Consider the following 17,535-nt stretch of genomic DNA (forward strand, 5'->3'; position numbering starts at 1 on the left):
GTGCGTCCTTTCCTCTCTTTTTGGTCGTCGCTGTCGATGGAGTGAGCCCCCACAGGGGCGTCGAACGAACGCCGTGAATTGAAAAGAAAGAAAGGAAAATGGCGAGGAATAAAATGAGAGATGGAAAAGTGGAAAAGAGGGAAAAGAGGGGAAAGAAAGGCGTGCAAGTAACGCGGAAGCGCCCATCGTAGGTTGTGCACGTCATCTTGTCACCCTACCACGACAACAGCAGCCAGAACGAAGCGCATGTCTCGCCTGGAGCGGTATTGTAGAGTGAGCGCCACCGTTCAAGGGGCATTCTCTGCACGGTGATCTGGGCTAAGAGGAGATCGACACAACTACAGGAGCGCTGCCCAGAAAAGCACCGATTGCGCAGAAAAAGCTGCCTCAAGTGTGTGTGTGGGTGTGTGGGTGTGTGGATGTGGGTGTGTGGGTGTGTGGGTGTGTGGGTGTGGGTGTGGGTGTGGGTGTGCATCTGCCATCATATTTGAGGAGAGAACAGCACGGCTTCTGCTCGCATTCTTGGCATGCTCCGGACGGAACACTCTACGGTTGAAACTCACTCAAACGTACACGTAGCTCAGGCAACCGAAGAGAAGGACACACACACACATGCACACACCATCCCTCTTTCCTCACGTAGACAGCGGCACACACTCGTAAGACTCGAAATGCGATTCGGGGGGCGGCTCACTCAAAACCAAGCCAGCCATCAAAAAGGTTGCGCTGTGAGTACGCGCACGCGGCCGTTGAAGGGGTCGTACGTCGTGATCTTCACGACCAGCCCCTCACTCGCACGGAGGGCTTCCTCAAACGCGGCAGGGGTCGCCACAGCCGTGCGACCCACGTGAGAGATGATGTGGCCCACGCCGAGCCGGTGCGCAGCAGCAGCCGACCCGGGCGACACCCCCACAAGCACCACCCCGTCCCCTACTGCCTCCACCGTGACGCCAAGACGCTCCGCGAGTGTTCTCTGCACTGGCGGTCTCGAAGCCGCTGTTGTCGATAACGGTTGATCCTTTGCACTGGCTGATTGTGAGAAGTGCACGTGCGACGGCGGTGGTGACGTGGACTTTGATCGTGGGCTGCGGTGAGGGACACTCCCATTAGACGGAAGTGACTTTTGCTGCGATAGCGGCAGTGGAAGGGGAACATTCGTGGAGACGCTGTCACGAGACGCTGCGGCGGCAGCCCCATCAGATTTCTCCGCCACGGGCCCCAGAGTCGCCACAGTGCACTCCAAGTGCTTCAGCCGCTCCTCCAGCGCCTTCACGTCTGATTTGCTGAGCGCTGTTGCTTCCATGCAGTCCATCTGCTTCTGCACGTACTCTACGGTCTTCACAGTCTCGTAGACATCAGCTAGTGGAGCCGCAGTGAGCACATCGTGAGCCTGAGCCACGAAGTCAGTGTAGGAAGACGTTAGCTCTTGGAGCTGCTGTTGGGTGCTAAGGCTCACCTGATGCAGCTGCCGGACCATGTCGCTGATATCATCTCTAACCGATGCGGTCAGCTCGCTCCGCATCACCTCCAATTCCTCCTTCGTTCGCTCAACAACATTGCCGCAGACGCGGTCACGAAACATCTCCATCTGCTGCTGCGTCTCTACCCGCATTGCCCGTAGATGCTTGGCGGAAGTCGCCATGGCAATATCGTTGATGTGCTTCAAATCTTCCGCATAAGTCTGCAGACTACGCTCAGCGGCGATAAGGACCGTCTCGTGCGACGCGCGCAGTGCGTCGTCGAGGACCTCGGGGTCTTCCGCTTGTTTGTACATGAGTTGGATACGCCGATCTGCCGCCTGCCTCTCGCGTGCATCACCGGGTGCCCGGTCAGTACAGTTCGCAGGGCCAGTGGAAGATGTAGCACGGACACTGCCTGCACCAGTAGTGACAGCGCCAACCTCGCCGCCGCCACCATGACGTAGCTCTGTCTTGAACAGCTCTGTATCGTTGGCGTGTGCCACGAGGAGTGACAAGACGTCGATCAGGTGAGACGGGCACACGCCGCTGTGGCAGAGCACGTCAAACCTGCGGTTAAGCGCAGTCGCCATTACGTTGAGCCACGCCTTCCTCACTTGAGATGCACAGAGGAGAGGAAAGGAAAGGAAAGGCGTACGCACACGCGAGGGTGAAGGAAACAAAAAGCGAATGAAATCGTAAAAACGGCGCTACACAGCTGATAAAGGGTAACGACTCGCGACCACCGATGAAAGACAAACGGGGAAGAGAACGGAGAGAGCGGAGCAAGAAGAAATCAAAAGAGGACGACACTAGAGAACTCCCTCCAGCACGTCCGTGAAAGTGCCTCGGTGAGGGAGTGTGGGCGTTCGTGTGAATATTTACAAAATGAAAAGGGTGCAGTAGCGGAGTGCAGGAAATTGGAAAGTAACGTAGGAAAGAAGAAGGGCTTGGGCATCACAAGAATCCAAGTAGCTGCGCGATTCTTCTACTACGCCCCTCGGACGCTCAGCTGGTGAGACTTGACGAGAGAGCACATCACTGACTTCTCACGCAGGTTCATCAGCACTCCCTTGGCTCAATCGTCTTGCTTTCTTTTAGGCGTGTTCGATGATCTGTAAGATCAGCCCTTCGTACCCCCTGCAAAAAAAAAAAAATAGAAAAGACAAGCGTTTTTCGTCCGGAGGATGCGCACTCTTCCCTGATGACGAGGGGAAACCGCAGTGGACAGCATCCAGGGTCCAGCGCCCCCGTCCCTCTGGGAGGAGAAGCCAAGGAGCCCCCACCCCGATTCCTGCCAGTGCCGAGCCACCTCTGGCGGTGTCAGGGTCAAGTGCCCACGACGCAGGGGTGGAGGGGCGGGTGGGGCGATGTAGCGCTGCAGATGTCGGCGGTCAGGCTCTGGATGGCGTGGCGTCGGAGCGGCCTGTGACGGTGGACAGGACTACGCCACCCACATGATGGGTGGGGTGTCAGCGCGACTCGAGCGCACTGCACCCGGCCCTCGCTGTCCACTGGTGCGGGGAGCCTGGGCCACCCCGAGCGGGACGCACCGGGTGGCGACCGGCAGAGAGCGGTGGGTGGGTTGAGTCTGAGGCCGTGGTCGTGCTCCGATAACTGGAGCTGCATTACTGCAACGCGTGTCTAGCGCTGCTTCGCACCAGGCGGTGGGGCCTGTTGACAGGCTGGGGCCGGGGGTGGGGTTGAACTCATGTTGCACCTCGGAGAATGGGAGCAGCAAACTTTTTTGTATTCAGATATGTGGCAGACCGGCGCAGAGTACGACCCAAATTGTGCCAGAAAAACGTTTGTGAAGTCGGGCAACGACATACGCAGAAAGAGCGAAAGACGCACTCACTAAAGAGTCACCTCCGTCGCGTTTACTCCGGGCAGTCAACGAGAAAAAGAGGAAAAAATAGGCAAAAAAGAAAGCAGAGGCAAGATATGCACGTATCTACAAGACACGGGCCCCAACACGTTCACAAGCCACCAGCACTCAAGTGTCACTACACCACACGCACACATGCGTCGCAAGCTTGAATTTACTCCTGAATGAGGTGGCAATGCTTCTTGTCCCGTAGCGTGCTTATGAGGGACATGTAGCGGACACGCACGACCTCCGTCTCTTGAGGCTGGATTAACAGGCGCTTCGCTACTAATGTGAAGGGAGTGTTACGCTCAATCATCATCTCCAGCGCAAAGCACATGCCCCTCTTCGTCACACGTGTCCCACTTATGTCGACGAAATCAATGTGGCAAGCCTGAGGCGAGAAACGCAGTGTATGAACGAGAAAAATGAAGACCGAGTCGTCCAGCAAGGCGTTGTCCGTAGTGAACATGCGACGCGCGTTAGTCATACGGCCATTCGCAATGGCAATGACGACCGGCAGCACCGGCACAGACTCGATGTGCAGGTCTTGCGGATTCGAAACGAGGAGGTTAACCAGCATCCTCTTCTCCTCTTCTGTCTCCACCTCACGCGCAAAGAAGCGAAAGAGCTGGTCGATGGAGAACTGTGTCTTAGCGGTTGCCTTTTTAATTCGCTCCAGCCGCTGCGCCTCCTCGATGATCTCCCTGCGCGTCGCCTCGGCCTCCCGCTGCAGCTCCGACACGGTCTTGCGTTCACCGTCGCTGTACATGGTCTGACGCTGTCCGTCGGTCTTTCTTTGGTAATGACAATATAGAGAGAAGAAGAGAGAGATAAATACCTCAGCACCTGTGCGAATAAAACTGTACTGGTGCCGGGTATTATCTGAGATTCGTGTGCAAGTAGTATACCGCTTATCCTAATGTCAAGACCTGTGCTGGCCGATGAAGTCTGTGTGCAGAGCAGAGACTCTGTGAGCATGTCGGCAAATGTACGTATGCGAGTTCGTGCGCAAATAAGAGCGCAGGGCAGAAGTACACACACGCCATGGTGTCAGGAGGAGACAATGATGGTTAAGTATCCAAAGAGTTATACCAGAAAATGGGCGTGCGCGAGAAGCAGCGGCTGGGCTTCAATCGAACATGATAGTTCCACTGCAAGACTTCTCATGGGCACGCGTCGAGTCCTTCACGCTATTAAAGATGAGGTGCGCAACAAAATCCTCCACATTAACCACGGCATCGCGACTTACCCGGCCACATTGGCAGTTGACATCGGCAACAGTCTCTTTTTCGATTCTGATCCGATACTCTTTCCGCGCTGCTCATCGACTTCGTCACGTTTTTTTTCTTCTTGTGCGGGTGTGTGGGTTCTCCGTTGAATTTGCTACAGCGTTGTCCGCCACCCCCCCCCCGATCCCTATCGGTGATCGTGCACAAGAGGGCCGGGGCCCTCCATCTTGTGCTTTGCCTCGTTCCTCCGCACCAGCCACTTATCCTCCTCGTTCCCCCACCCCTAGTCTATGCTCTCCACGCTCCCTAACACCCTGGCACATCCTTACACTCCCCTCCCCGAACACACTTTCCGCCAGCGCACGTCTAAAGCTGTGTGCAGGGGGTGGGAAGAAAGCTGGGTAGGCGGCTGGCGATCTCAGGAAAGCAAGGCACAATAGTGAGACGGCACCGTCTCCACCGTGCGACAGAGCGGATAAGGGGAGAGCGAACGCACGTATCGGTGTTGGCGCATACAAGGAGCAGGCGAGGCTACAGGGGGCACAGCATCAAAGTGAAAGTGAGGGCGAAAGAGGCCTGCAACGCAGGCAAAGAGAGCAATAAGGAGGACGGCAGAAGCAATAACATACGAAGGCAGAGAGAGACTGTAGCGAGAAGGAGAAGCGCGTGCCCCACATTTTCCACATTCGCGCCGACTCCCCGTTCGTGTGGGGCACGCGCTCCGACCCACCTAAAAGAAGCTCTGCTTCACCGCATTATACGTGCCCAAGCAGCACATCATGATGCCAAACACGAGCGTCATCCACGTCAAAATTACGTGGCGACACCCTACCTCTGCCTTAGTCCAGTAGCCAGAGCGCAGCGCAAAGAGAGCGGGGAACAAGAAGGAGAGGGACCCACCGCATACTCCGCCCAGTACGTCGAAAAAAAAGTGAATGCTCGGCACAGCAATACCGATGAGAAGTGCCAGTAGGGCGAGGAGGCCGGCGATGGTCCTGGACAACCATCCCGGCACGGGGTTCTCCTCGGTGCGGTAGCCCATCGCCATGAGCACCGAGTCGCGCGTCGGAAAGATCGTCACAGGAAACCCCATCGTGAGGGAGATGGCCATGCTGAGGTACGCGACTTGGGCTGGGTAAGCGTCTAGGTGGCTCGCGAAGTTTACCAGCACGTTTGGTGCCACTGAGTCGCCGAAGCACATGGCGCCAAAGACGCCAGCGACAATGTAAATGAGAGTGACCGCTGTCAGGGAGCACGCTGTGCATACACACATCCGCTTCACTGTTCGGTCCTTGAGTTCCTCGTAGATCCTTGGTGCTACCGGCTGGCAGCCGTAGCTGAACACAAAGGTAGTCAGTGCGCCAATCACCCCCGCGTCCCAGCGGGCCAGCGGCACATGCGAGGCGGTGTGCATTACGGCGTCGAGCCTTAAGTCTTGTGTGCCTTCTCTGCTCTGCTGCACAAAGCGCTCCACGAGGGCACCGGCGAGAAGGAGGGTGGAAACGGTGCCGATGATGGAGGCGTAGCGCAACGTCTGGATATTGCGAGCCAACGACAAGGGGAACATAACAAGGGCCCAGAACAGCACCAGGGCGGTGCGGCGATCGACCTTGTCGGACAGCCCAGTCGCTTCAAGGAGCGGAACAATAAGGTCACCCATCATCACTATATACATGACAGCCACACCCCAGCAGAAGACGACAATGATCGTGACCATCAACTTCTCCATTATAGGGCCGACGAGATCGACTGCGAGCTCCTCATATGTCATGAGCTTTGTCAAGGTGCTAACCTTCGTCAAGAGGAACACGCTGTAGATGCTAAGGCTGCAGACGAAAATGAGAGTGGTAGTGCCTATGATGGTCCCACAGTGCTGCATCGCATATGGCAACGCGAGCACACCGGCGCCACAAGTGGCAGAGGCGAGGTTGAACGCGCTTGAAACCAAACTACCGCCTTCAGCCATGTAGTAGCGATCGAATAATATTGGCGACAAAGCCATGAGACGTTGATCACGTCGCGTGTACACCGGCACACTGTGTGCCCGCCGCCTGTCGCCGCAGCTGGGGCGGTTCAACTCGGTGTTGTTGAGGGCGGCGTGCGAGTACGACGTGCGCAACGGAGCCCTGCGCGGTAGCATGGGGCTCGTCTCACTGAGGTTCGAGTCATGCCCACCCATCATCGCCGCACAGGTTGCTGTGTGTGTGTAGGTGAGCGGGTATATTAGAAAAATGAAAAAGGTAGGAAAAGAGAAGAGAAAGAGCAGAGAAGCAGGTATGGCAACAAGCGCACCGCACACTACACTGTTGGAGAAGAAAAAAGAGAAGTAGTGACGCGCAGATACTTAGGCCAAACACACAGAACTGCAGACTAAGAGAACAAATATTTAGCACTGAATCGCCACCACCTTGTACGCGTGCCAGAACGAACGCCTTCAACAACGCTCAAATTTGTGGTGAAGGTGAAGTGCTCGACCACGATGATGAGGGGAAAGAGACACGCAGATAAGATGAGAGAGAACAAAGACCGGCAGAATCAACAACAGAAGCGAACAGCACTAATCAAAAGAGAAAGGAACGCGAGAGACAGATCGAACAGAGCGAAAGGGAAGCGATGGTCTGCAAACGGCGCGCTTGGGGAAACGAAGTAAGAAAGGAGTTAAAGAAAAACCTCAAGCATGAAATGAATGCGCACACAGAGATACCTGCCCTCGAGAAACGCAACCAGAGTGCAATCCCCGGGTCGCGCGCTATATCTGAACGTGTGAAAAGGTGCCCGGGTCTATGGTGTGAGAAGAGGTGAAAGAAGGGAGAGGCTGACAGAAACGCATGCATCCACAGAGAAAAGGAGAGCTAAAAGAGAAGAGAGGAGTGGTATTCATTACAGAGCCCCGATACACCCTTTGGTCTTCAGCGCCCGCTGCAGCGTCTGAGTTTCCTACCCTTCTTTATGTTCGTGTTTGCGCGCACCTGCCTCGGCTCGTCTATGTTTTTACAATGATCGATCTCACTTTCTTCTCTCCAACAACGAATAACAGAGCAAAAGGCAGTGCAGCGAGCCAACCACGTGTATGGCGAGTGATGCCCAAGCAGCACTGGAGGTCGGGAAGAGAGGAAGGGGGCCAGTGAGAGGCGGAGTGATGCAGCTGGATGTTGGGTCGTTTACCCTTGCGCTGATTGTGACGCTGAGCCTGACGAACCGCCGAAACGTGTTTGCGCGTGGGAGTGGGGGGATGTCGGTGAGTGAGCGGGTGTGTGTACTGTGTAGATAACAAAAAGAGAGGTGACGGTCGCTGCCTCAAACATGCATCACTTGTATGCACGGCTTTGTCCTGTCTCAAGGGATACACCATAAGAGGAGAAAAAGGGGGAAGAAGGGGGCAGATGTCTGACAGGACAGGGTAATACTCACAGTAAAGAGACGCACGACGGTACGGAGCTCGGAAGCTTCAGTACGCGCGACGTGCACTCTGATCTCAGTCCACCGTTGTCCGTGTTAGCCTGTATCAGTGAGAAAGAAGAACAAAAGGCCCACAGTAGCAGCAGTCTGTGCGCAACGACATGGGCATCATGATCAGAAGATAGAAGGAGTTGACGTTTCCGAAGGAGCACCTTCTTTCCGTTCGCATCAGTGGTGCTTCACCCAGCTCAGCTCACTTCCTCGCTTTCTTTCACCATACCATCCCGCTTCCAACAGACAAAGACACGTGCCCCGCACCCGATACGCATGTAAGCATGCGCCCCTCCTACTGTGTTCGAGTATGCTGCCTTCGGGCATTCCTCGCTTATCAATGGCTGTCGCGCGGATTGAAGGCGGCGAAGATCGGGTAACAGAGAAGAAAAAAAAAAGCATAGCATGCGGCACAGGTAGGGGTGCAGTAAGCTGTGACATAGAGTGGTGATTCCCACCACCACCACCACCTACAAACGACGGAACTCGCACCAGCAGTGGCAACAGTAGCAGCAGCGATGGTACGAGAGAGAACAGAAGAAGCGTGCAAAGAAAAGAAAAACGCAAGAGTAAGGTGGATGCGCGCACCTTTAGTTACCTTCTACGACACACCTTCCTTCCAAGCACACAAGAAATGAGTGTAACAGCGCAGTAGACGCGGTCGCTTCGCCACCCTCGTCGCCAAGTAGCGTGTTCATCCTGCGCTCTCACATCCCAACATGACGTGAAGCAGTAAACGGCTCACGTGCGGTGCTGTCGCATTGCGTGTGCTTGCTTCGGCTGTGTGGCACCCGCCTGAGCGCCAATGTCCTTGAGGCGCACTCGAAGGTAGTCCAGTTGGATCTTCTCAGATACGCCAAGCTCGTTCCGTACCACTACCGTGGGGTCTTTCAACAGCAGCGTCCACTCGTCATCCACCAAGCGGTACACGGGAAAGGCGATATGGCTGTCGTCAAACGGCGCTCCACCTTCCTGCGGCGCTGCAGTGGACTTCCCAACGGCTCGCTCCTCAACATCTATCTTACCTCCGTCCTCCGCACCGGCAGGAACGTAAAGCTCTGAAGTAACCGAAGTCACCGCAGCGTAGCCACCTCCGCCCACGGAACTAGGTGGAGGGGTTTGCACGGAGATGTGCGACATGAGAGGCGCATCAGCAACTGCGGCCTGTACTGCCGCATTGAAAACGCGCCATATCGCCTCTTCTTGGCGCGGTGTCAGGGCAGGTTGAATCTCCGCCAGTGCAGCCGCGAGTGCCAGCCCTGCAATGCTCTCGCGATACATGAGTATCCTCCACAGCGTATGCCTTGATGGAGGAGGGCCGCAACGGTACCCCACGCAAGCGAGTTGAGAGTGAGGCCAACGACGAGGAGATATCCGTAACTCGAACACAATCCGGTGGAATATATGTGGGGTAGGGGGTGTACAGAGCGCGGAAGAGTGGGTGCAAGCGAAATGTGAGAGAGAGAGAATGGTGGGGACAAACAGCACACACTCTAGGGCAGATGATGCAGAAGAGGAATCAGGCATATGGCAGTCACTACCTGGGCAACTTCTGAGCTCGCCAGACCAGACAAGGCACACACGCGCGCACATACAGCAGGCATAACCAGCACCATTACTGACCATATTTTCAGATGAGCCGTTCTTTTTATCTTGAATGAGAAGGGTGAACAGACGACACATGCATCTTAATGCGTGGCCGTGCCGCTGATTCCGTACCTAAGCGCGCCACCCCTCGTTATAGAGGAGCAGGGGGAGTCCATGGCAACGATGGCGCAATGCCACTCAGCGAGTGACCAGAAACGGAGACAAGAGTACGAAGGGCCTTTTGTGGGTATGTGTGTGTGTGTGTGTACAACGGCACCATTTCGCAGTGTCTTCACCACTCTTGCTGCAAAGCCGAAGGTGAAAGAAACCAACGTGCAGCTCATATCGCTGTGTGTGTGGGGGGGGTCATTTCACTAAGTGTGCGGCTCGCGCAGTATGTGAGCAGGGTCGGCGAGGCGTGCCACACAGAGCAATACCCACAAAGGCATCAACGAGCACTGGTGTCGTGAGCAAAAGAGAGGCGAATTCGGAGAACGGGAAAGACACACGCACGCACAAGAGAGAGGAAAAGGGAAAACCAGCACAAATAAGGGAAGCGTTTTCTGTGAGGGAGCACCCACGTAGGCACGAACAAACATACGCACTTGTGCGGCCAGGACATCATTGCCCCTCTATCCCCCTCCCTCTCTCTTGACACCTCTCGCTTTGATACCAATACAGAGCCCTCCCTAAGGCGCACACGTTAAGATTGATGAAGAGCGCAGGCACATATATACACAACAGCGTACAAAGCACCGCAAAGAGGTACAGCTTACTGGGTGCTCTCCTTCGTGTGTGTGGGGGGGGGGGGTGAAGAATTCATCAAAGAGAAAGGCACGCCACAGTGCAAAAACAAAGAATGGCAAAAGAAAGACGGAGACAAGCCAGTAGGCGGTGGTGCCGTTTTACAGCTTCACCTCTCAGCCTTCCCCTCCTAACCAACTCTGGCAAAAAACGGATCCACCGCATCACTACATCGCGCTGCGCAAAGCGCTTCTCCCACGCACTACACTCCTTTTCCCCCCTACTCGTTTGAGTACGCTTCCACTCAGAATCGGTTGTCGTCTCGCGAGCACCTTTGTACGTGCGTCGGTGGGTGAATGGGGGCGTGCCTCGCTGGGCAAGCAACGAGTCGGAGAGGAAGGCGCCAATACGAACACCCTCACCACCACTGCTTGAGAAGATAAAGCAGCGAGAAAAAAGTACGACAAAACGATGCAGCGGTGACAGCACAGGTGGTCGAACGCAGCTGGATGCCGAGGTGGGCGATGAAGACATGCCAGTCTGCTCTGGCAAGCACCTGTGTGGAGATGAGTGAGAGGGTGTGCGTGGGGTCTCGTAGGACTCGACATCATAGTCCGGGACACCATCCCCTCCTTGCCTCTCCTATCCCTCATAAAGGACACACACCGATGATCATGCTCACATCCATGCACACACGTACACGCTCGAACACAGCCTACGGTATCCCTGCCTCGTACCTTAATGGAGAGAGGAGCAGAACGAGAGAGCAGTGGTGCTGGCATCACATGTATTCCTGTGCGCGCCGAGCCGCTCTCTCGCCAGTGCAAATCATCTCGCTACTTCGACATGGTGCGTGTGCACAAAGCTACCGTAAAGGGTGAAGAATTTAAAAAAGAGAGGCAGCAGCGGCACCGGCAGTGGTTGAAGCACAAAGACGGGAAAGCAAAAAAGCGCCCAGCAGCGCACTGCCTCGACTAGCCCCCCCCCCCACCCCACAGGCGGTGCTCTGCAGAGCGTGCCTTCGCCCCTCACTACACCACCCCTTCCCAATGCCCTCCCGCTAACGAGAACTTGAGGAGGGAAAGGTAATACCGTACACTTTGGTCAAAAACTGACTGCGTTCCTTCAGCGTCGCCTTTGTCTTCGGAAGCATCTCTGGTTTAGATTCCCACATCACAAGCGACGGGGTCGCCCGCGCCTCCTCCAGCATATTAGTCTGGGCCTCATTGTGCACATTCAACGACGCACACGCCCACAGGGCGTTCACCCGTACTACAGGATCCATTGCCACTCCCGGGCACGTCGCGAACAGCTGCGTGCACACATAGATGAGCTCATCGTTACGCTCCTGCACGGCAGCAAAGCTGCTGAGAATGATGGCAGCATCCGCCACGTCCACATACCCGCCCTGCCTGTGCAGCGCCACGAGACGAGACGCGAGAAGCGGAAAGAGCTCTGCGTCGAAGAGGTCAAAAGAGCTCAGCGCGTTCAACACGGTAGCTATCTCGTCCGCGCGAAAGTCAGCGGCTACCTTGCAGGCCCGCTCTGCCAAGGCGCCAAGCACGTCCTCGGAGGCAATATCGGCCTCGTAGTAGGCGTTGGTCACCTTCGCTATCGATGCGGCATCGAAGGTGTCGGCAAGGGCAGTTGTTCGGACGCCGAGGCTCTCCATGACTTCCGCTCTACCACGCCCGGCACGCACCACGCACGAAACCAGAGAAGCCATGAGAGGGGCTTGGAGTTCATTCAACTGCCCCAGCAGGCGCTGCTCGTAGGAGCTGAAGAGGTCCTCATCAATCTGGCGCAGCTCCGTAAACGCCTCGAGAATTGTCAGGCTGATGATCGGTGACGCCTCCGCCACCTTGCGGAGAGCGTGGTCCCGCAGGGTCAGCATGAGAGTGGGGTGGAGGAACTTGACACGCGACACAGCATAGGCAACGTTGGCGATGTGAGCAAGTGCCACACGAGGATCCTTGAGCACCGTGGCACCGTTGTCGCACAGGGCCTTGTACAGCCTAGGGTGGTGCACCCCTGATCGGCCGTAGGCGTTGATGACCACTGCTGTCGTCACGGCGTCCATCATCCCCGCCTTCTCGCACAGAAATGGAATGAAGGTGAACAGCACCTCGTGGAGGTTTCCGCTGCGCAGGACAAGACAGCTGTGGACAATACGGGCGAGCGACGCAACATCCATAGCCTGCTCGCCCTTAGCGGTCATGCTAGCCTCCAACACGGCAGTGTAAGGCTGACCTTTAGTCGCGTCGATGCGCAATTGTGAGGCAACGTAACATACTTTGCTCGCCAACGCAGGTGTGTAGGCTACCTTCAGGTCATCCAGCACCTCCACCTCGTAGAGCTGTCGCCCGTAGCGTAGCAGCTCTGTCCGTCGGTCCTGGGCCGTCTGCAACTGTTGTTGTACCTGCTCTATAGAAGCCACAAACGAGCTCGTGGTGAGGGTGCGGGCTACCGCAAAAGCGGCTGCGGGGCAGCAGGTGAGAAGACGACGCATAATCCTACAAAACGGTGCGGCGTCTGGGCGGTGCTGCAGCACTTTCCCGTTGGCTTGGCACCCAGCTGAAAACAAAAAACACAAGAAGATCCAAGTGCGTCAAAGCGCCGCGTTTGCCACGGGTAGAGTCGAAAAGCCCGCGAAAGGGGGAAAGGGAGGAAAAAAAGTGGTGCCCTCCAAGGAGGAGGTCTTCTGTGCTGTTCGGTGCAATGCTGAAAACTGAGACACGTAGGACTCGGAGGAGGGGGTGGTGGAACGGTGAGAGGGTGCTGTGCTAACTAGTCTCTCTTTGTCCTTCGTACGTGTTGACGGCGGCGAAGGAAAGCGATGGCTGTGTGTACGTACGAGCACGCTTGCATAGGGATCCAGAATGCTACAAGCTTCAATGATCGCTCTCAGGTAGGAGAGGGGCGCAGAAGCACGTGCGAAAGAATAGGAAAAAGGAGAAGGAGTTGTCCGCCAAATGTGCGGAGGGAAAGCGCAGCGCAAATCATAAAAAGGCCCCTCGAAGAATTGTCTTGCATACTAGGTGTGTGTGGGGGGAAGGGGGGGTAGCCAACGTGATCAAGGGGAGTTCAAACGAGAGCAAAGATGAGACAAGAGTGGGACACCGTGAAAATGGTGATAAACGCGAGTGAGCAACAGAAGAAGGGACTTTCCTCACGCATGCGCCACTCCCTTTCGCGACGCAATCGGCAAAAACACACGCGCTGCCCTACACTCGAGTCTACACGCGCGCGTTCCCCATCCCGCCCTTGTTTCACACAACTGACCTGCGCACGGCGCCATCAGTGAGGGCATCCCAAGGTACACCGCTTCACTGCCGCCGATGCTGTCTCACGCGTAGACCACCTTGACTGTCGGGGACGAAGGACACGGTTGCCGCTCTTCTTTGAGTTGTTGTTGTTTTTCAATGTTGCTCCTACATGCTCCGCGGAGAAATCTAGTACATTACACACATGCACGCACACGTGCAAACAGGCACGCGTGACGCTGCGAGCGCCCCAGAGGAGATGCGCCAACCAAACAGCAGCCGAATAAGAGGGTAAGAGGGCAGTCTGTACCTGGCAGGAATGATGGCGATGCCGACAAGCACACTGCGAAGAGGAGGAGACCCAAAAAAAAAAATGCAACTTCAGGGAGAAATGGAAGGGGGAAGAGCACCTCTAGTAATGATATGCGTGTGTGCGAAACCAAACGAAAAGGGAAAAAAAAACGAAGCAAGACAGTGCTGCACCAACGACGAAAAAGGCGAGAGAGACGGAGGGTGCAGAAAGGAAGAATAGGAGGGGGAGGGGGCCGGGGACAATGCCGGTCAGTCACGCACCAGTGAGTACGTGTGAGGGGCATTGAGCAGCACGCATGAAGTTAGTGCATGGGAAACACAGAGGCTACGAGAGAGTCCACAAAGTATGGCAGTGTGGCATGTACATGTGACACACTCCAGCGGGCCATCGCCTTGTTGGTAACTTGAAACAACAAAAAGAAGCGCCACGGCGATCAGCCCGCCGCCTCCCAGTACCGTCAGCGTCTCCTAGCTGCCACCCAGCTCAGAGCACCGCACGTCTTGATCTAAAGAAGACAACGTGAAAGGGAAAAAATGAAGTTGCAGAAGAGCGGAAGGGGAAAGCATGACCACTAGCGAACTCCCCTTGGAAGGTCCGCATTCCCTCCGGTGTCCTCTCGACTGTGGCGCTCCCTTCGCGCCTCACTTGCGCACCACTGGCAGGGTCCACGTACTCACGAGCATGGCAGAGCGTCGCCGAGTCTGTCGCCACAGTGCACTGAGAAGAGGAAAGGAGCTAGTAATGGAGAGGGAGAATGAAGAGAGAACAAACGGGGGCGGCATCCATCGTGAACAGCGCTGCCCAGGCCTCATTTCCTCCGCTAACAGAGCGCACAAGCATAAGTTACCCCACAGACCGTGCGAAATCGAACGAGAAACAGACCAATAATTGTAGTGGTACACGGCATCGTCATGGTGAACATCAACCCAATGACGGGCACACATAAAGCAAGCAAAGGGAGAGGGGACGGCAGCACACGAAAGGTGATGTGCCCCGCCGATGATTTCGTCCATTGACACGATGAGTAGCAGTAAGGATGAAGGAAAATCCAGCAGAGGATGGTGAAACAGCTCCTCACTAAGACACATCACCCCCCCCCAGTGGCCCAACATCTACAGAAGCCCCAAGTTCTTCATGTACATGCGAGACTCATAGCTCCCATAACCATCGCTAAGCGAGTCGTCGTTCGACGCAGGGGGCACACGCGTCTCCTCAGCATGCAGGCGAGTGGCTTGACCAGTCCCACCTGCGGGATCGGTGGCCGCGCTCAGGTCTCGATGGCTAGCGACAGCGCCACTGTGGGTGACCCTCACCTCCCGCGACCCCCCTGCAGCTGTAGTCTCCGTGTCGGCGCGCCCACGTCCATTGTCGTGGTTGCTGCTCGTTGTCATGCTGCTATTCTGCGCAGGCGGCAGCGTCCCCTCCCGGCCCGGCCTTGTCAGCAACGCCTCCGCCGTATTACTGGAGAAGGGAGTTGCGCGGCTGGCCGTGGTGGTAGACATTACGGTCGCAGCAGCAGCACGACTAAGGGGTTGACGCGTCGTCGGCTCTGGTGGCATCCGGCGGTACGGCGGGACAACGGCGTCAGCTGACGTGTACAAAGAGGACGATGCGTACGGAACGGCTACGGCGGTAGGTGGGCTGACAACGGGCGGCTGGCGACTCTGCTGCTGCTGCTGTGAGGATGGCGGCTGTTGGGTGTCGAGCGAGGTGAGCCCGCTGGAGAAGGATGTTTGCGCTGTGCCACTGGGGACAGACGCGTCCAGCCGGGACAGCTGCTTGAGGTCACCCCAGTTTGACCGCGAGGTGGAGGTGGGTAGCTTGCTCATGATGGTGGACGAGCTCAAGAGAGGGTTCGCACGACGACCCAACGCGCTCGTGTGCGAGGAGGTGCGGCTGTGAGCTGCCTCACCACTACCAGACTGCAGAGAGGTGTTGTGTGGGTCCCAGGGCTGTGCCATAGCGGATTCGAAGGAACGGGTAGTGCTCAGTACGGTGCTGCCACCGCCCGCCCCACCGGTCTGGTGCCTCGTCTGCTCAGATGGCGGGGTGCAGGCGCAGGAGCTTTCCAATACGCTCGACATCGGCGGCGCACTCGTGGCCACGTGCTGGTGAAGGCCTTGTCCGCGGTAGACACTCACTGGTGCAGAGCCCGGTTGCGGCCGAGGCGCGTCTCTCACGCTAAGCGCCGGAGAAGAAGAGTAGAGCTGTGCTCCTTGAAGTTGAGCCTCCACGGAACCCAAGCCCTCGGCTGCGGAGGCGCTGCGAGACGGTGGCAGTGCTGCGCTCACGGATAACGTGGAGGCACCGCCGCCGCCACTCGCGGTAAGGCTAGAGGTCACTCCGACAGCCGGGGCGGAGCGCGCGTGGCGGGAAAGCCGCTCGAGAGAGGCGATACGATAGCTCACCTGCTGCATCCACTCCGTCATGGTGTTCAACTGCACCTGTATGGCTTGCTGTTGGTGGTAGAGCAGCCGAAGCAACATCCGATCCTCCTTGGTAAACGCCTCATTCTCTGTAGGGGAGCTTTCCGCTGAATCGACTCGCGCGTCTCCGCCACCGCCGGCGATCCCGCCCTCTCCAATGCCTGAACTAAAGGTAGACTTGCCAGTATACGAAGAGAACATTCCGGGTGCGCTGCTAGCGGGCACGGAACCCACGTATGGGCGTGCCACTCTACGTATGGGGTACGCAGGCTCTAAGGCACTGCCCGCGCCTCCGGGAATCATCAATCGCCCTCCCACCTTTGATAGTGCAGCCGCACTTACGATGTTGTCGCCAACCGATCGAAGTGAAAGCACAAGGGGGGGAGGGGGGAAGAAACCACGTGTGTTCGTGGGGGAGAAGGAGGGGATGCGCAGGAACAGCAGAGATGCCAGAAAGCAAGCAAGGAAAAAAAAGGGCGGGCTTCGTTGCAGGGCGGGCACAGGACGAAGGTGGAGAGAGAAGACAGATACAGAGCTGTCGCGCTCGTGCACCCGGGCACACATGCACATACGAGAGCGAAAACGCTAGCAAACACCTCGATGTGCAAAAGGGCCTGTAGCTGTTCTCGTGTGGGTATATGTGTACGTCACGTGCGGGTCGGCAGTCGCTACACACCGCAGAAAGCAGAAAGGAGCGAGAGAGAAAGAAAGAAACAGAGAGAGGGGGGATGACACAAGAGAAGGCTTTAAAGATACAAGAGTTTACCGTACATGTACACGGAGGTGGCCAGAAAAGAAAAGATAAACAGGAAGAGAGGAAGGAAAAGAAAAGAAAGAGCAATAAGCGAATGAGCCTGTGTTTTGCGTTGTTCAATGGACGTAAGAAGGGAGCGGGGACGCTATGCTGCCTTCCTTCCTCTTGCAGATTCCTGTTGTAGTGCGCGATTTAAGTGTGTCGGTGTGAGTATATGCGAAAGGCGGCCAATGACGTCTTGGAGAGAGATGCGCGCAGGCAAAACGCGACCTGCTGCAACGCTGTCGCTTCGCTGGTGTCAGTGCCGTAGAGCGGGGAAATGCAACGTGGTGCATTCGAGTGCGCATTTTTGGTTCGAATGCGTTCCGACACACACACACACACACACACACACCGATGCAACACGCACCCATGCGTACACATATGCAGAGCACCACGTACG

At 56.4% G+C, this 17,535-nt stretch overlaps 6 protein-coding genes across 6 annotated transcripts, besides 1 other annotated feature; all 6 read right to left on the reverse strand.

Moving 5' to 3' along the window:
* Positions 1–712: 712 nt before the first annotated feature.
* LPMP_350400 (hypothetical protein) lies at positions 713–2,050 on the reverse strand (the record flags this gene model as incomplete). Its single annotated transcript, XM_010704677.1, has 1 exon — positions 713–2,050. The coding sequence occupies one exon, from the start codon at positions 2,048–2,050 to the stop codon at positions 713–715; it is 1,338 nt and encodes a 445-aa protein (XP_010702979.1).
* Positions 2,051–2,656: 606 nt separating this feature from the next.
* Positions 2,657–3,189: a repeat region.
* Positions 3,190–3,499: 310 nt separating this feature from the next.
* Positions 3,500–4,096, reverse strand: LPMP_350410 (hypothetical protein; the record flags this gene model as incomplete). The annotated part of the gene is made up of 1 exon (XM_010704678.1): positions 3,500–4,096. The coding sequence occupies one exon, from the start codon at positions 4,094–4,096 to the stop codon at positions 3,500–3,502; it is 597 nt and encodes a 198-aa protein (XP_010702980.1).
* Positions 4,097–5,286: 1,190 nt separating this feature from the next.
* On the reverse strand, positions 5,287–6,738 carry AAT28 (amino acid permease-like protein; the record flags this gene model as incomplete). The annotated part of the gene is made up of 1 exon (XM_010704679.1): positions 5,287–6,738. One exon carries the CDS (start codon positions 6,736–6,738, stop codon positions 5,287–5,289), a length of 1,452 nt encoding a protein of 483 aa, XP_010702981.1.
* Positions 6,739–8,747: 2,009 nt separating this feature from the next.
* On the reverse strand, positions 8,748–9,287 carry LPMP_350430 (transcription factor IIa-like protein; the record flags this gene model as incomplete). The annotated part of the gene is made up of 1 exon (XM_010704680.1): positions 8,748–9,287. The coding sequence occupies one exon, from the start codon at positions 9,285–9,287 to the stop codon at positions 8,748–8,750; it is 540 nt and encodes a 179-aa protein (XP_010702982.1).
* Positions 9,288–11,397: 2,110 nt separating this feature from the next.
* Positions 11,398–12,846, reverse strand: LPMP_350440 (hypothetical protein; the record flags this gene model as incomplete). The annotated part of the gene is made up of 1 exon (XM_010704681.1): positions 11,398–12,846. One exon carries the CDS (start codon positions 12,844–12,846, stop codon positions 11,398–11,400), a length of 1,449 nt encoding a protein of 482 aa, XP_010702983.1.
* A 2,179-nt stretch (positions 12,847–15,025) lies between these two features.
* LPMP_350450 (hypothetical protein) lies at positions 15,026–16,642 on the reverse strand (the record flags this gene model as incomplete). Its single annotated transcript, XM_010704682.1, has 1 exon — positions 15,026–16,642. One exon carries the CDS (start codon positions 16,640–16,642, stop codon positions 15,026–15,028), a length of 1,617 nt encoding a protein of 538 aa, XP_010702984.1.
* Positions 16,643–17,535: the final 893 nt, after the last annotated feature.

The sequence above is a fragment of the Leishmania panamensis genome (assembly GCF_000755165.1).
Source record: "Leishmania panamensis strain MHOM/PA/94/PSC-1 chromosome 35 sequence".
Lineage (NCBI taxonomy): Eukaryota > Euglenozoa > Kinetoplastea > Trypanosomatida > Trypanosomatidae > Leishmania > Leishmania panamensis.